We start from the raw sequence: 21,408 nt of genomic DNA on the forward strand, positions 1-21,408 counted from the left end.
ATTATTAGACTAATTAGGAGACTGAAAGAATGGTTTTGCTAGTTCCCATTTTAAAACTTTGCATCCTGTTTTCTGTGTTTTTTTTCATAGTTTAATGGAATAAATTTGAGAAATGCTACAGAGCAACAGGCTCGACTAATTATTGGACAGCAGTGTGACACCATTACTATTCTGGCTCAGTATAACCCACATATGTATCAGCTTGGCAATCATTCACGATCAAGGTAAGGATGGCAAGGCTTTTAAAGAACTACTCTAATCCATGCAGTTGTATAGATAATAGATAACTTCTGTATGAGTAATTTGTATGCAAATGTGTTGATAAGTAGTGTGATTGCATAGAAAAGTAATGTGTGAGTACATGCTTATCACAAGAAAAAAGTTTTATACACCTATACTTATTCTTACCTAAGACATAATCCTTAGATTCATTAAACCAAAACTGACGATTACCTCATACTAGTATTAAGAGATTCCAGTACTTCAAACCAATTTTGTATTCTTTCTATAGCTGAGGAGTTTCCTGAAACAAATTGGACAAGGCATATGACTTAATTATATAAACCATTTTCATGCATGATCACATATCAAGATTGACCTTTATCTTTGTCAAATTTGTGGGGAGCGTACGTTATTTGGCATGTTGTTTGGGGATATTTTTTCTTGCTTTACACTTGTTTTTGCGGTCAAATTAAAAACTGTGTGTCTACATGGAAAATACTCATCACTGGTGAAGTTCTAACCACTAGCCTTATATATATATTATTTTTTTCTATTAGTTCTCGCCTAGAACCTGTGAGTAATCATTCCACCCCTCAAGGCAGTGGAGCTGCAACACCTGACAATCATTCTATAATTGATACTGTGAGTGAACAAGATGAAGGAACAATGACACCCCCATCCAAGCAAACCACACCAACTACAAGTCCCCGGAGTTCCTTAAGGTAAAATTTTTTGTCTTTATAACAGAAAGCAAAAAGGTCAGAGTAGATGTGGCTGGTTCAAATGAGTAAGCAGACAAATTAAGTCGACCCAGGATAAAAGTACAGGATTTCAGTTTGGATTTGAAAGACGGGTTCTGCAAGGAGTGAAGTAAAGTCTAAGTTTTTTCTCAACTAAGATTTATTTGAGAAGATCAGTAAGTGATGTGAAGTTTTTCTCATGATTGTATCTGTAGGTGACCTGTTTTGAATAATAATTTTGCAAACACGTATTGTTCAGGAATATAGTTCATTGTATGCTCTTAATACAAGTTTTTAAAGTGAATTACATTTGTGTTTTCTTCCTTTTGCAAGGGGCCCTGTGGACACAAATAAACGGACCCCTGAACCTAGAACTGTTGTTGTTAAAAAATCCCAGGTGGATCTTGGGATCCAGATATGTGGTGGAAACCTCTATGGAATATTTGTGTCAGATGTAGATGATGATAGCCCAGCAAAAGGGCCTGATGGACTAGTCTTGGGTGACATGATACTTGAGGTAAGTTAGGAAAACTGCAGCATACTGACAAAATGTCTAGGATGGTATAAAGAGGGAGTTGTACAAAGAATCTTGCTGTCTTGCAATGGGAGATGTTCTGTGAGCCTGCCAGAAAAACTTGGTGAGAATGGTGTGTAATCTTTGTTCTGACGGCAACCTGTGAAGAGCTGGATAATACACACCTGGAGAGTTACCACTGAGAATCTAAGTTGCACAGGCTTGAAGGACTAATATATGTCTAATGGAATTATGAAGAGCTGTTCTCTCATCTAAATGGAAAACCTTGAATCCAAATGCTGTATGTATGACAAAGATAGGAATAGGGATGACACTGTGAAACCTAGAAGAATGTTGAGTTTACCCCAATGAAATTATAATGAGGCTTCAGGGGAAAACATGTCATGTCTTTGACTATGCTTTCTCAATTTGACATGGGAATATTTCTCTTCTAGGCTGGTCTGTTAAGGTGATAAATGTGCATTTGTTTATGAGCTTTTCAGATAGAGCTGAGCTATACTTTCTGAGCATTGAGATTCTCCCATTGTGCTTCTAGTATCCAGATGCAGACTTGGCTTTGTAGTTGTGTTGGACTTTCCCTCAGACTACCTGTTTCCCCTAAAAATATTAACTTCTTTCCACTGTGAATTTTACAATTTTCAGCTTATGCTTTGAAAATTATTTAAAGAAGCATAAACTCTCTCTCATGGAGCATGTCTGCTGCATTCAGTTGGTATTTTGCTTTTCACCCCAACCCCTCAATTTCCTGTTAGACATCTTGAAGTGCAAACTGTAGTATAGTTAAGTGGTAAGATTCACTTGTATATTGAGTCTGTCAGTAGGAAAAAGACTAATTTTACATATTTTTCAAGCTCACCTGATTCTATTGCACGTTGAGATCTGTATCACACTTAGGGTTTTGTGTTTTGCAGTATGGGTCCATTGATATGCGCAATAAAACAGCTGAGGAAGCTTATCTCGAAATGTTGAAGCCTGGAGAAAACATCAAAATAAAGACTCAATACAGAATAGAAGAATTTAATAAGATAAAAGAGCTTCCTGGAGATGGATTCTATATTAGGTATTTGAGCGTGGCTGGTAATGAAAATATAAGGCAGCTTAGGGTAGCATGCTGACCGTTATATGAGAGAAAGAGTACAAATGTTGTACTACGTTTTATAAATTCCAAGTTATTGATTTATCCCAGCTAGTTTCTGACAGCAAGTATGCAACCTGTAACACTGGTTAAAAGATGCATGTTTCACTGTAAACTTCTGTACTCTCGAAATGTAAAATGTGACCCCAATCTATTATAGTTTTTCTCAAAATGCATCTGTTCTGCCCTTGAGTTGGTGGAGACCAGTTGAAGAGATTATTTATGTCTTTCTTTCCAGAGCACTTTATGACCGTCTTGCAGAAGTGGAACAGGATTTAAGTTTTAAGAAGGATGACATTTTGTATGTTGATGATACTCTACCACAAGGAAACTTTGGTTGCTGGATGGCCTGGCAGCTAGATGAGAATGCTCAAAAACTGGAAAGAGGACAGATTCCCAGTAAATATATGTGAGTGACAGCCATACAAGTTAGTTACTTTGGTCTTCAAAAGTGTCTGACTAATGAGATGTGATGTAAAATGTGTTTGCTTCTATCATTTCCGGGAGATGTTAATTCTCAGATGTCGTTTTCTGGGTGACATATTTTAATAACTTTAAATATATTGCTCTACCAAGTCATCTTTAATGCTACTGAGAAGTAAATTAGAAATGGAATGGATACAAAGCCTTATGGTGTGACAGGTAATTCAATAACTATAAGTGATATTAACCACAGCAAAAGGATCCTTTAACTCACTACTGCACTCATTCTTGCAAAGTACCAATGGTTTTAGTTATCTGTGGATATAAATTTTAATATAAGATTGTGTATTCACCTCAACTGCATAACATGGGTAGAAAAGTTCAGGAGCATGGAAGAACTCAAGTTTTTAAATACTTACCGAAATCACATGAGTTATTATACTTATTACAAGTGATAAAACACTTGTTCATTTCAATGTTCCTCTGCTTTCCTTTATATTTTTCTGATAGTCTTCTCTCCATGTTTTAACTCAAAACTCAACCTGATCATGGGATAAATGGTATTATGTAGAATGAGCACTATATACATACAGATGCATACACATTAGCTTATTACTAGAAGATGATTAGTAAAATTAACTACATTTCACATGTTATGTGGCCAAAATATTTGTGCTTATCTAAAATAAAACTACATGTTGTTTTGGGCTGATAAGAGATGATTTTTAAGGATGTGTATAACATGCAGCTTCATATGAAGAATGGTATCTTCAGTTGTATGCGAAGGCTGGCTTTACTGGAGCTTTGGAAAATTTTGCCCTGGCTGTTAGAGTGGTCACCCTACATGCTTTGTTGCTATTTATAATATAAGAACCTGAAAAAATGGTGGTGGAGTGAGATTTGAAATGTTGTTTATTTGATTATTGTAAATGTTTGGTTTTGATTAATTTTCTGTCATGAAGTTGTTCCAGATACAGCAGTAGTATGGTTTGTCAAAAAAAAAAAAAATAGTAATATACATGTACATGTATATATGTGTGTGTGTGTTGGAATACCAACCACTTACTCTGTTTCATTGTAGGATGGATCAGGAATTCTATAGGAGACATAGTATGTCGGAGGCCAAAGATGACAACAGCTCGTCTAAGACATTGTCAGCAGCAGCACGAAGGTCATTCTTCAGAAGAAAGCATAAACACAAGCGAAGTGGTTCCAAAGATGGAAAGGATTTACTGGCTCTTGATACAATTAGTACAGACTCAATTCCGTTCTTGGATGGCAAGTACCTTTGTAATACTTGGGAGTGGCTAGCCTTTCTCTTTTGTTTTTAAATTGCTGCAGCAAGACCCTTTACAAATAAAATAGGTTTCCTTTTCATGTGCCTTTAAATGATGAGCGTACATTACTTTTAGTATCAACAAGAACAAAAAATAATGTATTAAATGGCAAGACAGATTATCTCAAATGTAGACTAGAGCTTTTGTTTTTCCTAGTTCATTCCTAAGTCTACTGACATTAATGTTTCATTTGCAGAGGGGGATGGCTTTTTGATGTGGGGTTTTGATCATTCCTTCAACTATTTAATTTTTATCCAGGTGACTTAATCTAGACATAAATCTATAAATAAATAAATATTTTTATATTTATTAAAAAAAAATAAATATTTTTGAGTACACTCAAAAATATTCAGTTTGATTTGTTTAGTGCTGTACAGAAGTCATGCTGATTACACTTCGTGGAAGAAACCAGCAAACCAACTGATTATTGTGTCTTGTTCACACTGTTAGGAAATAACAGGAATGATTGCTTTTAAAAATTGGGGTGGGGCTGTAGTATGTGTGAAGGACGGAAGCAGGAGGTTCGTTGATGAAAATAGATATTTTAAGCTGTGAAATGCTATAATGGCTAGTGATCATTTTTGTACTTCTCAAGGCCCTTATCTGCTGCAAGGTAGCTGTTTTCACAATTACTGTTATCTCATTATCTGAGGAATGCCAAGAGAATAATGTCTACTTCTATAAACAAGTCTTCTGTGTGTGTAGATTCTACAAGTCTGGCGTATCAGCGTGTACAGAAAGTGGACTGTACCTCTCCTAGGCCTGTGCTTATTCTAGGACCATTACTTGATGCTGTGAAAGATATGTTGGTCAAAGAATCCCCTGGAAAATTTTGCAGATGTCCTCTTGGTAAGTATGTGCATATAAATAATTTTTTCTCCCTTAGCTAATAACATCTGTATGTGAACTAAACGGTAGCACAAACATGGAAAAAGCAAAACCTTAATTTACAGGCTGTTCTGCTAGTTTTGTTCTATGCCTAAGGAATAGGAATGAACAATGGCTCTCTTGTGCTTCTGTGTAACAGAGGTTATGAAAGCTTCCCAACAAGCCATTGAACGGGGCGTGAAGGATTGTCTGTTTATAGATTATAAACGGAGGAGCGGACATTTTGATGTGACAACTGTAGCTTCAATAAAGGAGATAACAGAAAAGGTGAGCCACTTAATCCTGCAGTTCTTGGTAAAATTTGTAATATGCAATCATACTATTGGCAGGGGGAGGGCTAAAATTTATTAAAATGTTGTCGTCATTGAAGCCATTGAGAGGCTTGTTTCTAAGGTCACAAAGTGGTTACCTGTAACAGTTTAAAAATCATTTTCAGTAATCTCACCTTTGTAGAAAGTGGGATATTTTGCACTATTGCTAAGTACAGTTTGAAATTATTCTTCTTAGAATCCATAGGTTTCACCTCCCTGAAAAACTAGGATTTTTTAACTGTTTCATTTAATGTCATCCATAATGTAAACATAATGATCCTAAAGACAGGTTAATTAACAGACATAAATTAAAATCTGTTCATTGCTTGTAGTTTTCTGTCAAACCATAAAAAATCTAATTACTTAAACACTTTTGTTTACTTTTGATTTCTCAAAGATAAAATGAATATGTGCATTTAAATTGAAAAAAAAAAGCAACACCATATTGCATATATTTCAATCTCAGTTTTCATTTCATTAGTTTTTAAAATACTCTTATTTCTATCAGTGCATGCTTTAGGTACTGTGAATGGAATTTCTTGCAATTTTTCATTTTCTGTCTTTTTTTATTTTTTATTTTTTTACTTGCAAGTTATTTGGGTACAAATTTATCAGTAGCCCTAAAATGCTAAACACGTAGTGAGATTATATTGAGTTGTTATGATGTAAGTGGGGGAGAAAAAGGGGGGTTGCATGTGTGCTTGTGCTCTTTAACTGAATGAGTGTTTTGCATTTACATTTGATCTTAGGATTGTCATTGTCTGCTTGACATCGCTCCTCATGCCATCGAACGGCTCCACAGTGTTCATATCTACCCTATTGTAATTTTTATTCGCTACAAAAATGCTAAACAGATCAAGTAAGTCTGTAAGGGGTATAGTTCAGGGACGTTTATTTTCGATTAAAATGAGTTTTGGTGCTGGTGTTATTTTTTTCATCCCAGTCATGTTGAATCTCTTTCAAATGCAGAAATTAACCACCGTAAAAATCACCTGTGAAGTAGATGGCCGTAATTTGTTTTAGGTTGCATGGCAATTAAATGAATCATTCACAGAAATTAAATAATGTTTTCCAAACTGAATGTACTCAAGGAGTCATTCAAATTCTTCTTGCTTAACTCTATTAAGCCATAAGATAGATATGGGCATGATCCATAATGACATTGAGGATTAAGTGGTAACTGTGACCTAGAGCTTCATCTCAGTGGGGCCAAGTATGATGATGCTTTGCCAGTTTCCTCTCCTACGCTGCAGCCAATTGGTTCTTGCCTTGGGCTTTCGCTCCTCTATTCTCCAGCCAGAGAAGTCACCTTTTGTCATGGAGTGTGTATACTGTGGTCTTGACAGGTAGTACTCTTTAAGTAATTGTGAATTTCCTACTTGAATTCCTGTCCAGAAACAGGATGCAGGAATTACAAACCACGTGATATTTTATTAAATAAAATATCCCTTGATGTTTTATTAAGCCTTTGCACCTTCTGACAGAGGTGCAAGAAGTGACATAATCTCCCTATATAAGTATTAAGAAACAGTTTTGTTTTACTTTAACTTCAAAAATGAAAATAGCAAAAGACTTAGATTCTTGATCTTTAGATAAATTTGATTCTTTTTAATAAAGAAGATGAGTATCACCACTTTCAAATTTAAGAAAGACATAAAGGTCTGTTTCAGCATGGATTGTATGTTCGTACATGGAATGATAAATGGAGTTGTCATGTCTTGAGCCCATTTGAAAATAATAGTAATGACCATTAAAGCTATTCTATTTGGTAAGTTATTGAAAGAGACAGAAAGCAAGGATTTCTAATAGTTATAAAGTAAGATGCAGTGGCTTTTGCCTCTGTCTCCTCTGGGCACCAAAGGTTTCTCTTGAAGAACCTTTTTGGTTTGCCACAGATTCTATTGACATTCAGTATATATTTTTGTACACAGTACATTTGTGTACTCCCCATCCACACGCTGTGTAACATAAAAATCCTACATAGCAGTGATCACTAAAATTTTCGTAGTGACTTTTGTATTTATAAAATAAAATATTGCTTCTTTTTCTCACTGCTCTAAGAAACTATGCTTATATGCAAGACTGTCTTGCTCTGATAACTAACCAAAATTGTTAGTACACAAATGATCCTGATGACTTTAGTGAACCTGATGAACTACTGCTGAACCACAGTAGATGGCACTCTGTGCACAGCATTATGCCTGCAAATTAATTAGCTTCTCACATTCAGGTATCTAGAGGTAATTATATTGAGTCCATTTAAAATAAAATTACTGTTATGCAAGGTTTTTCTTTTTTTCCTTCTTTTTGTTTTTGCAGAGAACAAAAAGACCCAATCTTCCTGAGGGACAAAGTTACACAAAAACATTCCAAAGAACAGTTTGAGACGGCTCAAAAAATAGAACAGGAATATAGCAAGTACTTTACAGGTTAGTATTTAATCAGTGTATCACTAGGAATACTGTGGCAATTTCTTCCATTTACACTGTAATTCCAAAGAAATATGTTCCTTCATAGAGTTCTTTTATTCCTTCTCCTTCCTTACTGGGCAACCTCATGCTCTGGTGTTTCATTTTACAGGGAAAGGAAATCTGAAGATATAAGTACTATCCCTTGCTTTTTTGTGCTTTGTTTTTAGCATGTTACAAATCTTAAAACCGAAGGAGATTCTGAGAATGTTTTATTACAAGCCCAGGAGTATTAGAAATACAGTGAAGATAATTTGAGAATGACAGATGACACGGTGTTATCAGTTTTATACCATGTAAGGAATATTGTTTCATAATTGGGTAAAGACGAACAAAAAACCCACCTGTAACTGGTGATCTAATTATTTGAGGTGTACTTCAAATCTTTCAAAAAAGGACAAATTTTGTCCACGATGTCTCAAGCGCATTGTAATCGGGAATAGTTCAAGTTTACAGTCCTTTTTAACATCTTAAAGTGTGTTACCTGAACCTTGGATTAAAGTTAATAAGCTGCTCAGCAGAGAAATGTTGCTGTATTTGAAGGCTGCCTTGTCTTATTTCAGAGTAAATTTCCATGTGGTTCTACATTACATTCAAAAGAGTAAGGATGAAATTTTATCCATCTTGACTTGAATGGCAACAGAGCCTATAAAAAAAAAAAAAAGCCCAAACCAGCCAGAACCCAACCCCTCACCCCCAAAACAATGGGTTCCTTACAGAAGTGTTTTGAAACACACCCAGAACCCAACTCCTCACCCCCAAAACAATGGGTTTCTTACTGAATTGTTTGTGAGACATACCTGCCGAGTGCAGGGGAGTGGATGCATTTAGCGCAAAGCTATCCATCCGTGTATCCTGAGAGTAGTTGCACATCCTCAACCAAGCTGGTTCCCTGGTATGTAATAGCAAGGCAATTGTTCATTTAAATTATACTGAGTAAATGTTCACAGAACTTAATTTGCGCATGGCCATATTGTAGAACTATACGTTATCATCTGCTCCTTGTTAAATCATTTGTTACATTCCATTTGCACCCTGATAGTGGAAGTGGACTCCCTTGAACAAGGTGCTACCTGTACCTTCTTAGTTGCCTGCGGGAAGGGCCTCTCTCTGTTAGTGTCAAGTGTAATGAACTCGAGCTGTCATCAGCTTTTCCAGATGCTGTTAGTCAGGTTTCCTGTTGAAACTGCACTGACATGTAAGCTTACTGCAATTGTGATTTGGTGCATTAGACTAGCATGTTGGATACAGTAGCTTCCTCATGAAGTTAGTTGTATGGTATACTTTACAACCTGAGTTCCGCAACTACTTCATCAAGTACATTTTTTGACTCATTAAAGTGCCTTTGTTGCCTGCACCAAATTTTAAGCACAATTTGTTACCTGAGTCACTGCCTAACTGCTTTGTCACCTTTCGTAGACCTTACTGGTTGCACGTTCTGTAGCCAAAATCATGTGACATCCTTAATTATAGTATAAACTGCAGAATCAATTACTTCTTTACATAAGAATAAAATCTGTATTTTCAGAAATGGGAATTACGCCTTAAGTTTTATAAGGTTTGGCATAGTCTTCCAGCATTAGCGTTAGCTGTGGCCAGAGGCTTTGCTGACACATTTAAGTCCTGAAGTTCCTTACCTTTTATGTCTTAAAGCTCCTATATTCTCCCTTGCTGTCAGTGTTAGTATTTTACTTCTTGTGACTGTTATCTTTATCAAGGGTAGAATATAAGGTGTTCTTTGTTTAACTTTTAATTCATTTTCAGAGATTTGCTTCCAGTTGGCCTTCTATTCCTTGAATGTAGTTGTCAATAAGAGTTGGGGTAGCAACCGTGGCTGTTTTGTTTTACTTCAACTTTGTGAGCTGCTTCATAATTTGATTTTAATATTTGTAAATAGTGCCTAGTTGCTACAGCTATAGTCTCTATGTATATTATCACATAAATACAAAACTCTTAGCACCACATGCTGAACAGAGGTTTATTATAGTAGTTTCTGACCATCTTTAGACTTAAACTTCGCCACCTGATGTGTCTGAAAATAGCACATGGGAGGGCTCTAAAAAAACAGTTGTCTTAGTTGATTATAGCCATCAGTTCTACTGCTTTCCAGAGCTGTTTTAACAGCTAGCAGAAGAGACTGTGTACTGAATGTTTGACCTCCTTGCTCTGTTTATTCTTCTCCCTGTCTAATGGTCATGCATGTGGCAGATATTGAATTGGGCAAATTAATTCTGATATGTTGATAAACACTCAGCAGAAAAATGCTTAAGACTGGTCTTCGTACTTAATCATAACTGTTTTTCAGCCTAATTTTTTTTTTTCTTTGGGGGGCTATCTTTTTCTCTAGGCATTGTCCAGGGAGGAGCCCTTTCAAGCATTTGCACTCAGATTATGACAACTGTTGATCAAGAACAAAACAAAGTCCTGTGGATCCCAGCTGGCCCACTGTAGATTTATTTTGCTGTGAAACTGCTTTGCAGGTGTAAATAACCAACTAACTTTCTATCCAATGGACTCTGTCCATTTCTGTCTTTATAAAGATATAAGTGATTTCTGTTTCATGAAGGGGAACGGTAACACTGAACACAAAAACAAAAAACAAAACACGAGGCACGTGGGAAGGGGTTCATCACTTCACCGAGCTTGTCTCATTGTACGCGTACATGTGACAGGTTGTCATGTGGTGTGCAACCTGTGTGTACTTCTCCGTAAATAATGGATTTAGCAATGCTGCAAAACCCTGTAGAATGACCAGTTTACAAAACCTTTTCTAAGTATTTGGATGTTGCTGTTTACTTGAATGTCCTATTTTTTTTTTTAAACTCTGTGTCCTTTCATGTAATGAGGTAACTCTCCACAACAGAGTGAAATTCTGAGTGAATGGTTTATGCGCAACGTGACTCTTACTTGCGATTTTTACTATTTCTAAGCACATTTACTTGACAACCAGATAATAATGTGGGATTTTATCGGTACGTCTTGGGAGTAAGCTCAGAAGGAAGTACACTCCTCTGCGGGGCAGACCACTGTTTGTATTATGTCAACACTTGTCTGTCAAAGATACTGTTTCTTGTTTTATGCATGAATCTAATATTTAAACGTCGTAATATATCTGAACAATCCAAGCTTAACATGTGTTGAGAAATAATGGTTTTTGGTTGTTGGGCCTGGTTTAAATACTGGTGGAGACCAGTCCTAAGCTAGGCCTAGCATGCTGTGCCCTGTCTCTTTTAGATACTGTAAATATGGAAAGCTTATGTTGGTGCAATTTTGCAGGGTAATTCTTATCTTTGTATTTCAGTGTGTAGCATTCACATGGATTTTTTTTTTTTTTTTATTTAAGACCAGCTGCAGGTTTAGGGTTTTGATTAAAAGCCTTTAGGAAGGTACTGAATTGTTAATGTTTTCACTGTAAAAAGTGATCATTTAGTTTTGGTTGCAATACTTATTTACCTGTTGTACCAAACTCCATTGTATCAGTTCCTTTTTTTTTTTTTTTTTTTTTTTTGCACTTCTGACTCTGTGTTCCTAACACAGGTTTTCTACCTGTCTCTTCTGTCTCTGTGCCATGTTTTTTGAGTACTGTATTTTAATTGTTTTTAAATATTATTTGAGTAGAACTGCTTCTCAATCTCTGTTCCTAACATTTCATTATGTAGAGGTTTCTAGTTTTACACTACAGCCTGCAGTTTTGTTTGTTTGCAGCTTGTTTAAGTAAATAAAAAGGGATTCTTCTTGTACAGGTCTTCAAAGAAAGATTTGGTCCAAAACATAAATTGTTTTACAGATGCTATTTTATAGTTCAAAATACTATATATAGTTATCTACTATATAGAGAGTATTTTTGAACTGTAATACATACAAAATATATGTATACGGTATTATTTTATATAGTATTAAACCATACTGTTATAATACTGTGTATATATATATAAATTAAGAAGGTGGCATGGATGAATTACTAATCAAAGTATGGTGAGGGATAGCAGTTTTTCTTTTATCTCCTTTTAGCTTGTTTTTTAAAGTTTGAGGTCAGAGTGGACTACGATGGTACAACTTAAACTGGTACTGTTCTGACATGGATTTTCTGTACTAAAATAACGTCACTTTGTATTAAAAAAAGGTTAAAGAAACTGATTATAAGCAAAATAAAGGTCAATTTCTATAACTTGACTTGTGTGTAAAAGGTGTTTATACCTCATGGCCTGTTTGACTCTGTTTAGAGTCCAATACATAGTTTTATCTCTTGCCTAAAATTAATGTGTATAGGTACAAGTGTCCACCTTGAAAGAAACAAATTTTGGTTTTGTCTTTTTGCCCCTGCCTTGTGCACAGGGCCATAAATACCAAATAAAATAGCTAAAAGCCATAAATACCAAAGACGTTAAAAACAGCAGGTTGCAAGAAAGGACATTTTGGTTTCTCTTTGCAGATTTTTAACGTTTTGTGTTCAAGTGGCACATAAGGATTTTAAGTAGATTTTTTTTTTTATTATTTAAAAATGCAGGGTTTGATGGGAGAACAAATCTATTCCTGTTATTTTGAAGAGAGTGTCACTGAGAATTCCTGCCCTGTGTTCAGGTGAAACCCAGATTGCCAAAACATTTATTAATAGCCTTAAGGTACTCTGTACCTGTATTCTGTACCTCTGTTTTTACAGTTCAAATAAACCAACATGGTTTGTTCATTGAGTTATGTTAAACTTTAGAGAAGGTAATTATTTTGTATTATTTTTTCTTTTTATCAGTTGTTTTATTCTCAAATACTAAATGGTCAACTTGAGCATGAACCAGACTGGAAGAAAATCAGTCTTCCAGTAATCTGACTACAGAACTTGTACACCATCTTCAAATAGAGGACAAAGAGAATGAGAATACTCAGGCTTTGGAAGGTCAGTTAAAAAAAAGAAAAGCCATACCATGCATGCCTTCTGATCACAAGGAAGTAGAACTGAAGGCTTGGTTAAACACAGAATAAATTTCCTTCAGTTCAGATTAAGAGTTACCTGACACACCATTTTATTTTATAATACTACATGCTGGAGCTAGATTTGGCCATTGTTCTGAAAACAATAACTTTGTACAGGTCTTCAAATAAAGAATATAGCTCTGTGGTTATTTTGTAAATCCTTTAAAGGTAATGTAGTTATATGACAAAATCTGCAAATGTCACACTCCTGCTTTTAAACTGCCATGTGTGCTGTAGGTATGGAGTTAACTTTTTACTTTATTTCCCATAGCTAAACTGGCATAAAATGGCTGAAGATACTGTGTCCCATCTGTATGATCTGTTGTTGACAAGCATCTGTCTACGTACTTACAAACCTTTGCATTCTGTTCACGTTGACCTGAATTGCAGGGCAAGGGTTTGTTACATACAGAGTTACGGTCCAGCAGCTCCAACTCCTCTGCATCAGACAAGGGTCTTTTTTCAGAGTCTGATAAATTGTGAGGCCATATCATAATCCCTTTCAGTGAATGCCAATCATTGTGCTAAGCAGTCTTGAACAGCTTTCCTAGATGCATCTGAGATAGATGTATTCATGGTTGAAGTGTTATAATCTTTTCTAAAATTATGCTTAAGGCTGCATATAATTTCTAATATTTCTATTCCACAATGGGTGATTTCTTTTAAAATATGCTGACACTGGAGAAATGTGCACTCATTTGGAAATTGAAGAGACATCTGTGAAAAATACAAATATCCAACAATGCAGACTTGAGTGTTGTGCACTGATTCAGTAATGGTCCCAGAACTGCAGAAACTCAACAAAATAAAAAAAGGTGTTTGGATTCTTCCTTTAAATTCTGTTATATCTAAATATTGTTATATCTGCTGTGTCAATTGATGTGAAGTGTTTTTTTATTTATTTGGTTGCTTTTGAAGAAAGATGTTTTATTTTTTTCAGCCTTAATTCTCTGTCATTTTGCTTAGAAAATATCTCAGCGTTCTTCACGGAAGAAGTACATTTTTGATGATTGTTTGATAGCAAACAATTATTCCAGTTGCGTTCTTTTCCTTTTAGTATTCGAAGACTACTAAAGACTACTGCTTTTGCTGTCACAACCTAAATAGTGCAACCAAAAAACCAGGTGAATAGGGGATTTGTCACTGAAGTGCGAATGTACTAGCTTAATTTGGGATTGTTTAGCACTATTTTAACAAACAATTTTTTTCTCTTTGAGTAATTTTAGGCTAACTTTTTAACTTTAAATAAAAAAGCTGTCTAGATGGATTTTTTTTTCTTCAAGTAAATTGTGCTTAAAAGGATATTGTGAATAAAAAAACTCAAAATATTTTCAGTACTGTAAACCTACAAAACAACTTCCAGTACTGAAAATGTTTTCTTTTATGTATTATATTCATTTCATATAGTAATTTAGTTTAAAAACAGTGAGAAAGGAACTTTAAAGGTACTTCGATTGTAGTGTATCTTATCCAAGTATGAGCTTGCAATGAGTTTTCCTGTATAAGATTTGCCTCTCAATTTAATCCCGATACATGATGCACATCTGACAGATTACAGTGATTTCTGTAAGATTGGAACCCGGTCATTCAATGCTAGATGCTTTCAAATATCTGGTAATGTTTCACTTTGATTTGTAAAGGCCTTTTTAATTTTTTTTCTTTTGTTTTGTTTTCTCAGGGCAGGTGGGAATGCTTTTTTCATGTAATACTTCCTGTCCTCTAAAGGCAGGGGATCATTGGCTTTCTGGAAACAGTGACTTTGCTCTGCAGAGCAAGTGACCCTTTTCCCAGAACTTCTGCTTCTGGTTTTGGTACAGATCCAACTTATCTCATTAGAAATAATGGTAGTCATTTGAAATAATCATAACTTCCTAATGAGCCAGATCTGACTACTCTTCAAGTACTAAACTTTACTCAAATCCTCTAATTGGTTAACACAATTAAGACTATTTACAGCCAACCTGTGACAAACCTGAGTGTGTTTTGAATTTTTCTGATGTTTACATAGTGCAAGCAACAGAAGTCTGAAAATGCGTCATTCCATCCAAATATGGTGTCCTGGTTTCAGCTAGGTTAGAGTTAATTTTCATCATTGTGGCTGGTATGGTGCTGTGTTTTGGATTTAGGGTGAAAATAAGGATGATAACAGGCTGATGCCCGTTAATCGTTGCAGAGCAGTGCTAGAACACTAAGTCAAGGACTTGCTTCTCTTACTGCCCTGCCAGTGAGGAGGCTAGGGGTGCACAAGAAGCTGGGAGGGGATGCAACCAGGACAGCTGACCCGAACCGACTGAAGGGGTATTCCATACCATGTAATGTCATGCTGAACAATTAATATGGGGTGGCTGGCCAGGTGGGGGACCACTGCTCAGGGACGGGCTGGGCAGTGGTCAGCAGGTGGTGAGCAATTGCACTGTGCATCGCTTGCTTTGTACATATTATCATTACTATTTATTATTGTTGTTATTATTTCTCTCTCTTTTCTATCCTAGTAAAATGTCTTTATCTCAACCTACAAGCTTTTACTTTTTTTACCACAATTCTTTCCCCCATCCCACTGGGGATGGGTGAGTGGTGAACGAACAGCTGTGTGGTGCTTAGCTGTCTTATGGGTTAAACCACAACATATGGGTAAGGGGTCTAAGTATGATTTTGTATCCTGTAGTTTTGTAGTTACAATTACTTAAAAATTTTTGATTTCAGTAAAATCAACCAAAAGGTCCTAAGGTATGTTATAGACTCACATATGAGAGAGAAACTTATTTTCTCCTGTGAAGATATGATTTGAAAATGCTAGCAATTGCTTTTATTATATTAGTATCAAATAGGTTTGTGATGCCAAGATAAATTAGTACAATTTCTGAAGAACACAGGTATATGGAGTGGAGTTCCAGGATGGTGATACAAGCTGCAAGTCCTCAGTAACCCTTAAGGTTGGTCCCATGGCTACAAATCATTGCAGCTTATATGTGGAGCTGGTTGAACTGTCTGACCTTGTGCAGCTTCTGGCTGCAAATGTTTTTCTAAAATTCAAATGTGAAGAGATTACTCAGACTTTTATACCCTGACTTGTTCTGTAGTGAAAAATGTGTGTTTAATAGCCACAATTATGGTGTGAGCTGTTGAGACCTGCTGTGACTGATTTGCAGTTCAATTATTTAGAATTCATTTTTCAGGGTGGCACCACGTAGTTGGTTCCAGAGTGACTATTTTACAGCCCCAGTCTAACCCAAATGAAGTTGTAAGAACAATTGCATATCCTTCCCTTCCCTATCCTTCGACCTTACATGGCAGAGTTTCCCTCAGAGACACGTGATTTGAACTCCAGGAGACACTGAGTTCAGAAGTGTGGGGCTGCACTGGCTTCAATCCACAGCTGTTTTCTTCCATGTGATACTTCCGAACACTTCAGACCATCTTGACATGAATTAACCCTAGGAAGATGTTTCCAGTCCTGGCCCCAGTGTGCTCAGATGACTTAGAGGGCATGGTGGCAGTTCTGAGCCTTCCAGGGCTTCACACTGTGCCTTGGCTGTCTAAGTCCTCTGAGGTCACTTGGTGCTTCAAAAGAGCATACAGATGTTTTTTTCCTCAGGGGAAACCTTGTCCTTTTGATGAGACAGCTTTCCATTTTCTAGGATAGCACAGAAAATAGAGTAGAATGCTTCTAAAATGGGGTTTCTGACCAGCAATTGCTGCTGCATTTTTCATTTGTCATTTCCTGGCTGCTGTGTACATATATACACAGACACATTAACTTCAGTAAGTGTTCCATGAAATTTTCCTTGGAATAGGTTTATCTAAGAACTTTGTTAAGGATACATCACAAGGTCCCTCTTTTACAATTAGATGCAGCTTTAATTAGATGCAGCTTTAGTTTCTCTTTCCTCTAGTCTTGCTACCTTTAGTATGTGAATCCTCTGTCAAGGTGTGTCTTTCAGTGCAGACTTAGTGTTAGCACCATTTCCTTTCTTCATGCATCACTTGCATCAGTGCTCCATTACTTCTTACCTAAACGCTGAGTTGTTCGTTTTTTTTACATTGCTGATGCAACCTAATCTCTCTCTTCCTCACCCTGTTATCTAATGTTAAAGTATTTTAGGATGTTATGTAAAGCCTGCTTTGTAAAGCATGCTGTGCAGTTGAGTATTAATTACTGATTTGATTCTAGACACTCGTTATACTCATTGTTGAGGATCTTGTGAGCAGTAGGAACTGACCTAATGTTTTAGCAAGGCTTCCAAGTCTGCAGTTTCTGAAGGAGATGCCTTGCTCTATTTCCAGTAGTGTCAGCACTACATTTGTAAAAGAACTGACTTGGTAAGCAACAGAAGACAACTTGAGGAAGTACACACACCTGCCTTAGGGTTTTGTGACCTCTGTTGGCTTTCAGAGGCTGCAGTTTTTGAATTGATTTTGATTTCTGTCTACACTGTTCTCATTCTGCAGTCACACTGCACTGGTAAGGTATGCAGAAGTATAGCTGAACGACTTGGTAAAATTATCGAGATCAAAAAATGGTGCTTCAGGAGAAATAAACCACTTTTGCTCTAATTTTGTTTGCTCTAATTTAGGATGCTACTGAAGTTACAAGAGGTCAGTTGATGAGTTCTGAAGTGCTGGAATTCACCTGAAGTAGCCATGTTTGTCTTGTTTCTTCCCCACCCTGCTTTTGCACTGAAGCCCAATTCTTACTCTAATTCCTATGTGTTATCACTCTTTAGTCTGCAATACACAGTGTGACAAACAACAACGGTTGTTGGATGTTACAGGTTAAGGTCCCTTAAGATCCATTTTGGTTCTTTTACTGCGAGTTCTGTTCAGATATAGAAATGCTTTTGTTAAACAATTACGCCAGAGTTCTAAAGTAATTTTCTTTTTTGCTTTCAGTACTTTGATAATGACTTTCAAACTACCTTATTTTTAGAAATCATCTTGTGTCCAGACTGAATGCATCAGTGGCACCTTAATGCTTATTTGTTCTTGGTCTATTTTAACTTCACTGTCTCAGTATGTCTTTGATGATGCAGAGCACTTTCAGCTTTTGTTTTACTAAGATAAACAAACTTACCTGCTGTCTCTCATATAGTAGATTCTTCATTCCTGCAAGCTCTTCTCTGTGCCTTTTATAGGTTGAATGAAGGTACTTCGAATAACTAAGGTTTGCTACCACATGAGCAAATGGAAATGTGACTTTCAAGTCATTAAATGAAGTTAACATTTGCAAAAGAACAGAGTTGTTCTCTTCTATTGCAGAGCAATTACATTGATTGGAGCAATGAAGGTTCCATTTACAAAAAGTTTCTGGCTATGCTACAATCTTACTGTGTGGTTTAAAACAGTGTCAGTTTTCCATTGAATTCTTAAAGGAGCTCTTTAATCCAGGGACACTTTTTCAAGTATACCAGATGCAAAATAATTTTTTTTTAATGTTATTTTTGTGTATGTGAGTGTGTGTCTTTCTGTTGTCCCATGCTACTTGTCAGATCTGTTTGTTTAAGTAAGGGTTTGTTCCATCATTAAATTGGCCTGCTTGATAATATGAATTCACGGTTCTATAGTCCTTCCAAACTGATGTTCTGTTCCTCAGTGGAAAAATAAAAGGCCAGCTAACCTGTCCAGTGTGGGCTTCCCATCAGAATATATAAAAGGTATGGTGTTCCTTTTTTATTGTTGTTGTTTTTATATGTAATTCTGCAAATATAATACACAACAAGAATACTTCTTAGAAGTCAGTGGTACTACAGATAGGTAAGTGGCTGATTTAGGGTTTCTTAGTAAAAATGAAACAGAAAAACTATCAAATTGTTTAGAATGAAGCTGATAGATTATGTACATTAAGAAAAAAAAAGTGTTCTGTTTTTCACTTAGCCTTATTCAATTTTTACTATAACAATTTAAAAAACTGGTACGAGTCTGAAAGTTATATTTAGAAAATGTAAATGAAATTATATTTTCAATATACTGAAAATGAAGTATTTCATTTGGTAAGTGTTGAAATAGGACATTCAGTTTCAGCAGCAGGAGGGCTGTTGTTCTGCTTCATCCAATTTTATGGTATGCACTGTTTGCATGATTTTAATTTTTTATTTTTTTGCTTCTCACAGAAAATATCTCATTTTCACTTTCCTTTACCTGTTCTCAACACAAATGTTTTTCCCCCCATCTGAATCAAGGTATTGGCCAGTGATTTCAGGGCATCTTAACCCATGACATGTCAAAGGGGCTTGCAGCTTTTCAATCTTTACAGTAATAGAAGCTAGATATTTAATAATATTTGAAAGAGAAAGGACACTTGTAAATGTGTCTCAAGTCAGCTGTTGAAAAATTGAGTTATACTGGATAACCCATTAACCCATCACTAAGAGTTTTGTTTGGGGATATTTAGTGTACATAGTAGACAGAATGCAGTGATTAGAGGGAGAAACAATTCTGATGAGTGTGAGACTAAGCCTTGCTTTTCCCAGTATGTTAATATTGCTAGTACCAAAGCTACAAGATTTAAAAAAAAAAAAAAAAAAAAAAAAAAAAAGACCTTTAAAAGTTTTTGTTTTGTTTTTTAAAAAAGAATTAATAGTACTTGATAGATCATTGGCATTTATCAAATCTGATTTTCAAATTTGAAAAAAAAAAATCCCTTTATGCCAATTGACTATTTATTTTAGTTACAACATTTCATCAACATTTCATTTATAGTCATTTGTTTTTCTTGGAAGACTGAGTAGAGTTTTAAACTGTCATCCTCAAGGTCACAAGCCTGACAGTTTTTTTGTATATTATGAAGTACTTCAATAACCAAGAGCTAAGCCAGATAGTTATGTTTAGAATAAAGAAAATAAAAGAATGCTTATTCCATGACAATTTCTTCTTTAAGACAAAGTGTTAGCAAGATCAATGGTGAGAATTTGCAATGTTAGTGATGACTCTACATCAACAGCTTTCACACATTACATGAAAGCACAAAGAGACTGAATCTTAAAATAGTGTAAGCAGTAGTCTACAACCCACAACTAATGAGAGTTACAATAATGAGGGTTCTGAGGAGATTGAAAAAAACATGGCATATTTCTTATCTGTAAATCCAGTGTTACTAGTGTGTTAATTCAAAATGCCTAATATGGGCTATTTTGTAACAATCACTCTAAATTGATGAAGGCATACTAAGCCTTGTATGGCCATAGACCTTTAGTTGAGACCAGACAATAGTAATCTAGTGTCTAAAGTATGCAAAAAGCATGAGAGAGCATCAAGCTGACTGGCTTGGTGTCAAGTCATACTTATAAAAGGTATGACTTAAAATGGAAAGCCTTTGTGACAGTTTATGCTGACTAGCTCAATGTGTATAGCCTATGCAGAGTTATTTTCCACCTATTCATAAATACACAAGCAAGGAAATTGGCTTTAAACACAGAGAGCTGCAGACAGTTCATTTGTTTAGTCAAATAAATATTTTCCGATGGGCATTTAACTGTTTGTAATTTATAGGCAGCAGATGGTTTTTGTTCTGTAGTAATTGTTTTTACAGAATATAACTGTAGCAGAACTTGTGAGGATTTGATGGCTCTTTTCTCATAGTTAAAGCACTTTCTTGAAACCACTTGAGTTTTTTAATTGAAAAGGAAAAAAAAAAAGTGACTTCCTGAACCGACCAATGCTAATTATTTTATTATATTCTGCAGTGGTGTGTGTTTGTTGTTTAAGAGGCAAAGAGTATTAAACATGTTGTTGAACTCAGCCTGGGAAAAAAATATCCATAAGTGTTCAGACGATTAAAGCATAATATTAGTTTCCTAAAACTGTCTCTGCTTTCAGCTCAGGTAAAGCGCAATGGAATAAGACATAGGTTCTGAGAACTGTTCTTGAATCCATCTTTGTTTAAAATGAAGTGTCTACAATTTCCTGATAGTGGAACAAGTTGTGTTCTTCTTGTTCTGGGACTCGTGAAGAAACAATTTTTATTTTTTTTTTTACCCTCCATTCTTGTCCCCCTGAAATAGACACTTTACCCCTTGCTGTAGGCACAAGAACAGGAACTGAGGCCTCTCATTTTATAAATGCTCCTGCCAGAAGCATATTGTTAAGTTCTATTTTAATGCATATTAAGTGTTTTGAGTGATCAGAGCAATACCAGGAAGCTTTAACCTTAATAACCTATATGCTTGTTTGACAAGGCTTTCACAGCAGAAGTCACTGTTGTATAAGCCTTCACAGATTTAACACTTGTCTCGTTATGGAAACATATGTACAGCTGGAGTAGCACGTTCCTTTTAGGACTTATTCAAAGCTCTCTACAGTCCTCCAAGGTATATCCATACAAATAGAGAGAGAGAAAGCCCTTTAATACACAAGCGTTTGAAATACCAGTGTCCTGTTATGTTGAC

General features: G+C 35.8%; 1 protein-coding gene across 3 annotated transcripts in view; it reads left to right on the plus strand.

Annotated features, from left to right (window-relative positions):
• DLG5 (discs large MAGUK scaffold protein 5) overlaps window positions 1-12,232 on the plus strand; it is a 109,327-nt gene extending 97,095 nt beyond the window's left edge. For 2 of the 3 annotated variants that reach the window (XM_084526399.1, XM_084526400.1), the window contains 11 exons: window positions 91-224; window positions 780-944; window positions 1,296-1,479; window positions 2,409-2,557; window positions 2,871-3,041; window positions 4,137-4,333; window positions 5,098-5,241; window positions 5,420-5,547; window positions 6,341-6,450; window positions 7,911-8,020; window positions 10,407-12,232. In XM_084526399.1, coding sequence (XP_084382525.1) covers window positions 91-224; window positions 780-944; window positions 1,296-1,479; window positions 2,409-2,557; window positions 2,871-3,041; window positions 4,137-4,333; window positions 5,098-5,241; window positions 5,420-5,547; window positions 6,341-6,450; window positions 7,911-8,020; window positions 10,407-10,510 — 1,596 coding nt within the window. In that variant the 3' untranslated portion in view covers window positions 10,511-12,232. Of the gene's footprint in view, window positions 1-90; window positions 225-779; window positions 945-1,295; window positions 1,480-2,408; window positions 2,558-2,870; window positions 3,042-4,136; window positions 4,334-5,097; window positions 5,242-5,419; window positions 5,548-6,340; window positions 6,451-7,910; window positions 8,021-10,406 lie in introns of those variants that run through there. The other variant, XM_084526401.1, reaches the window with a different exon arrangement.
• Window positions 12,233-21,408: the final 9,176 nt, after the last annotated feature.

This window comes from Aythya ferina (genome assembly GCF_964211825.1).
Source record: "Aythya ferina genome assembly, chromosome: 7".
NCBI classification, from domain to species: domain Eukaryota; kingdom Metazoa; phylum Chordata; class Aves; order Anseriformes; family Anatidae; genus Aythya; species Aythya ferina.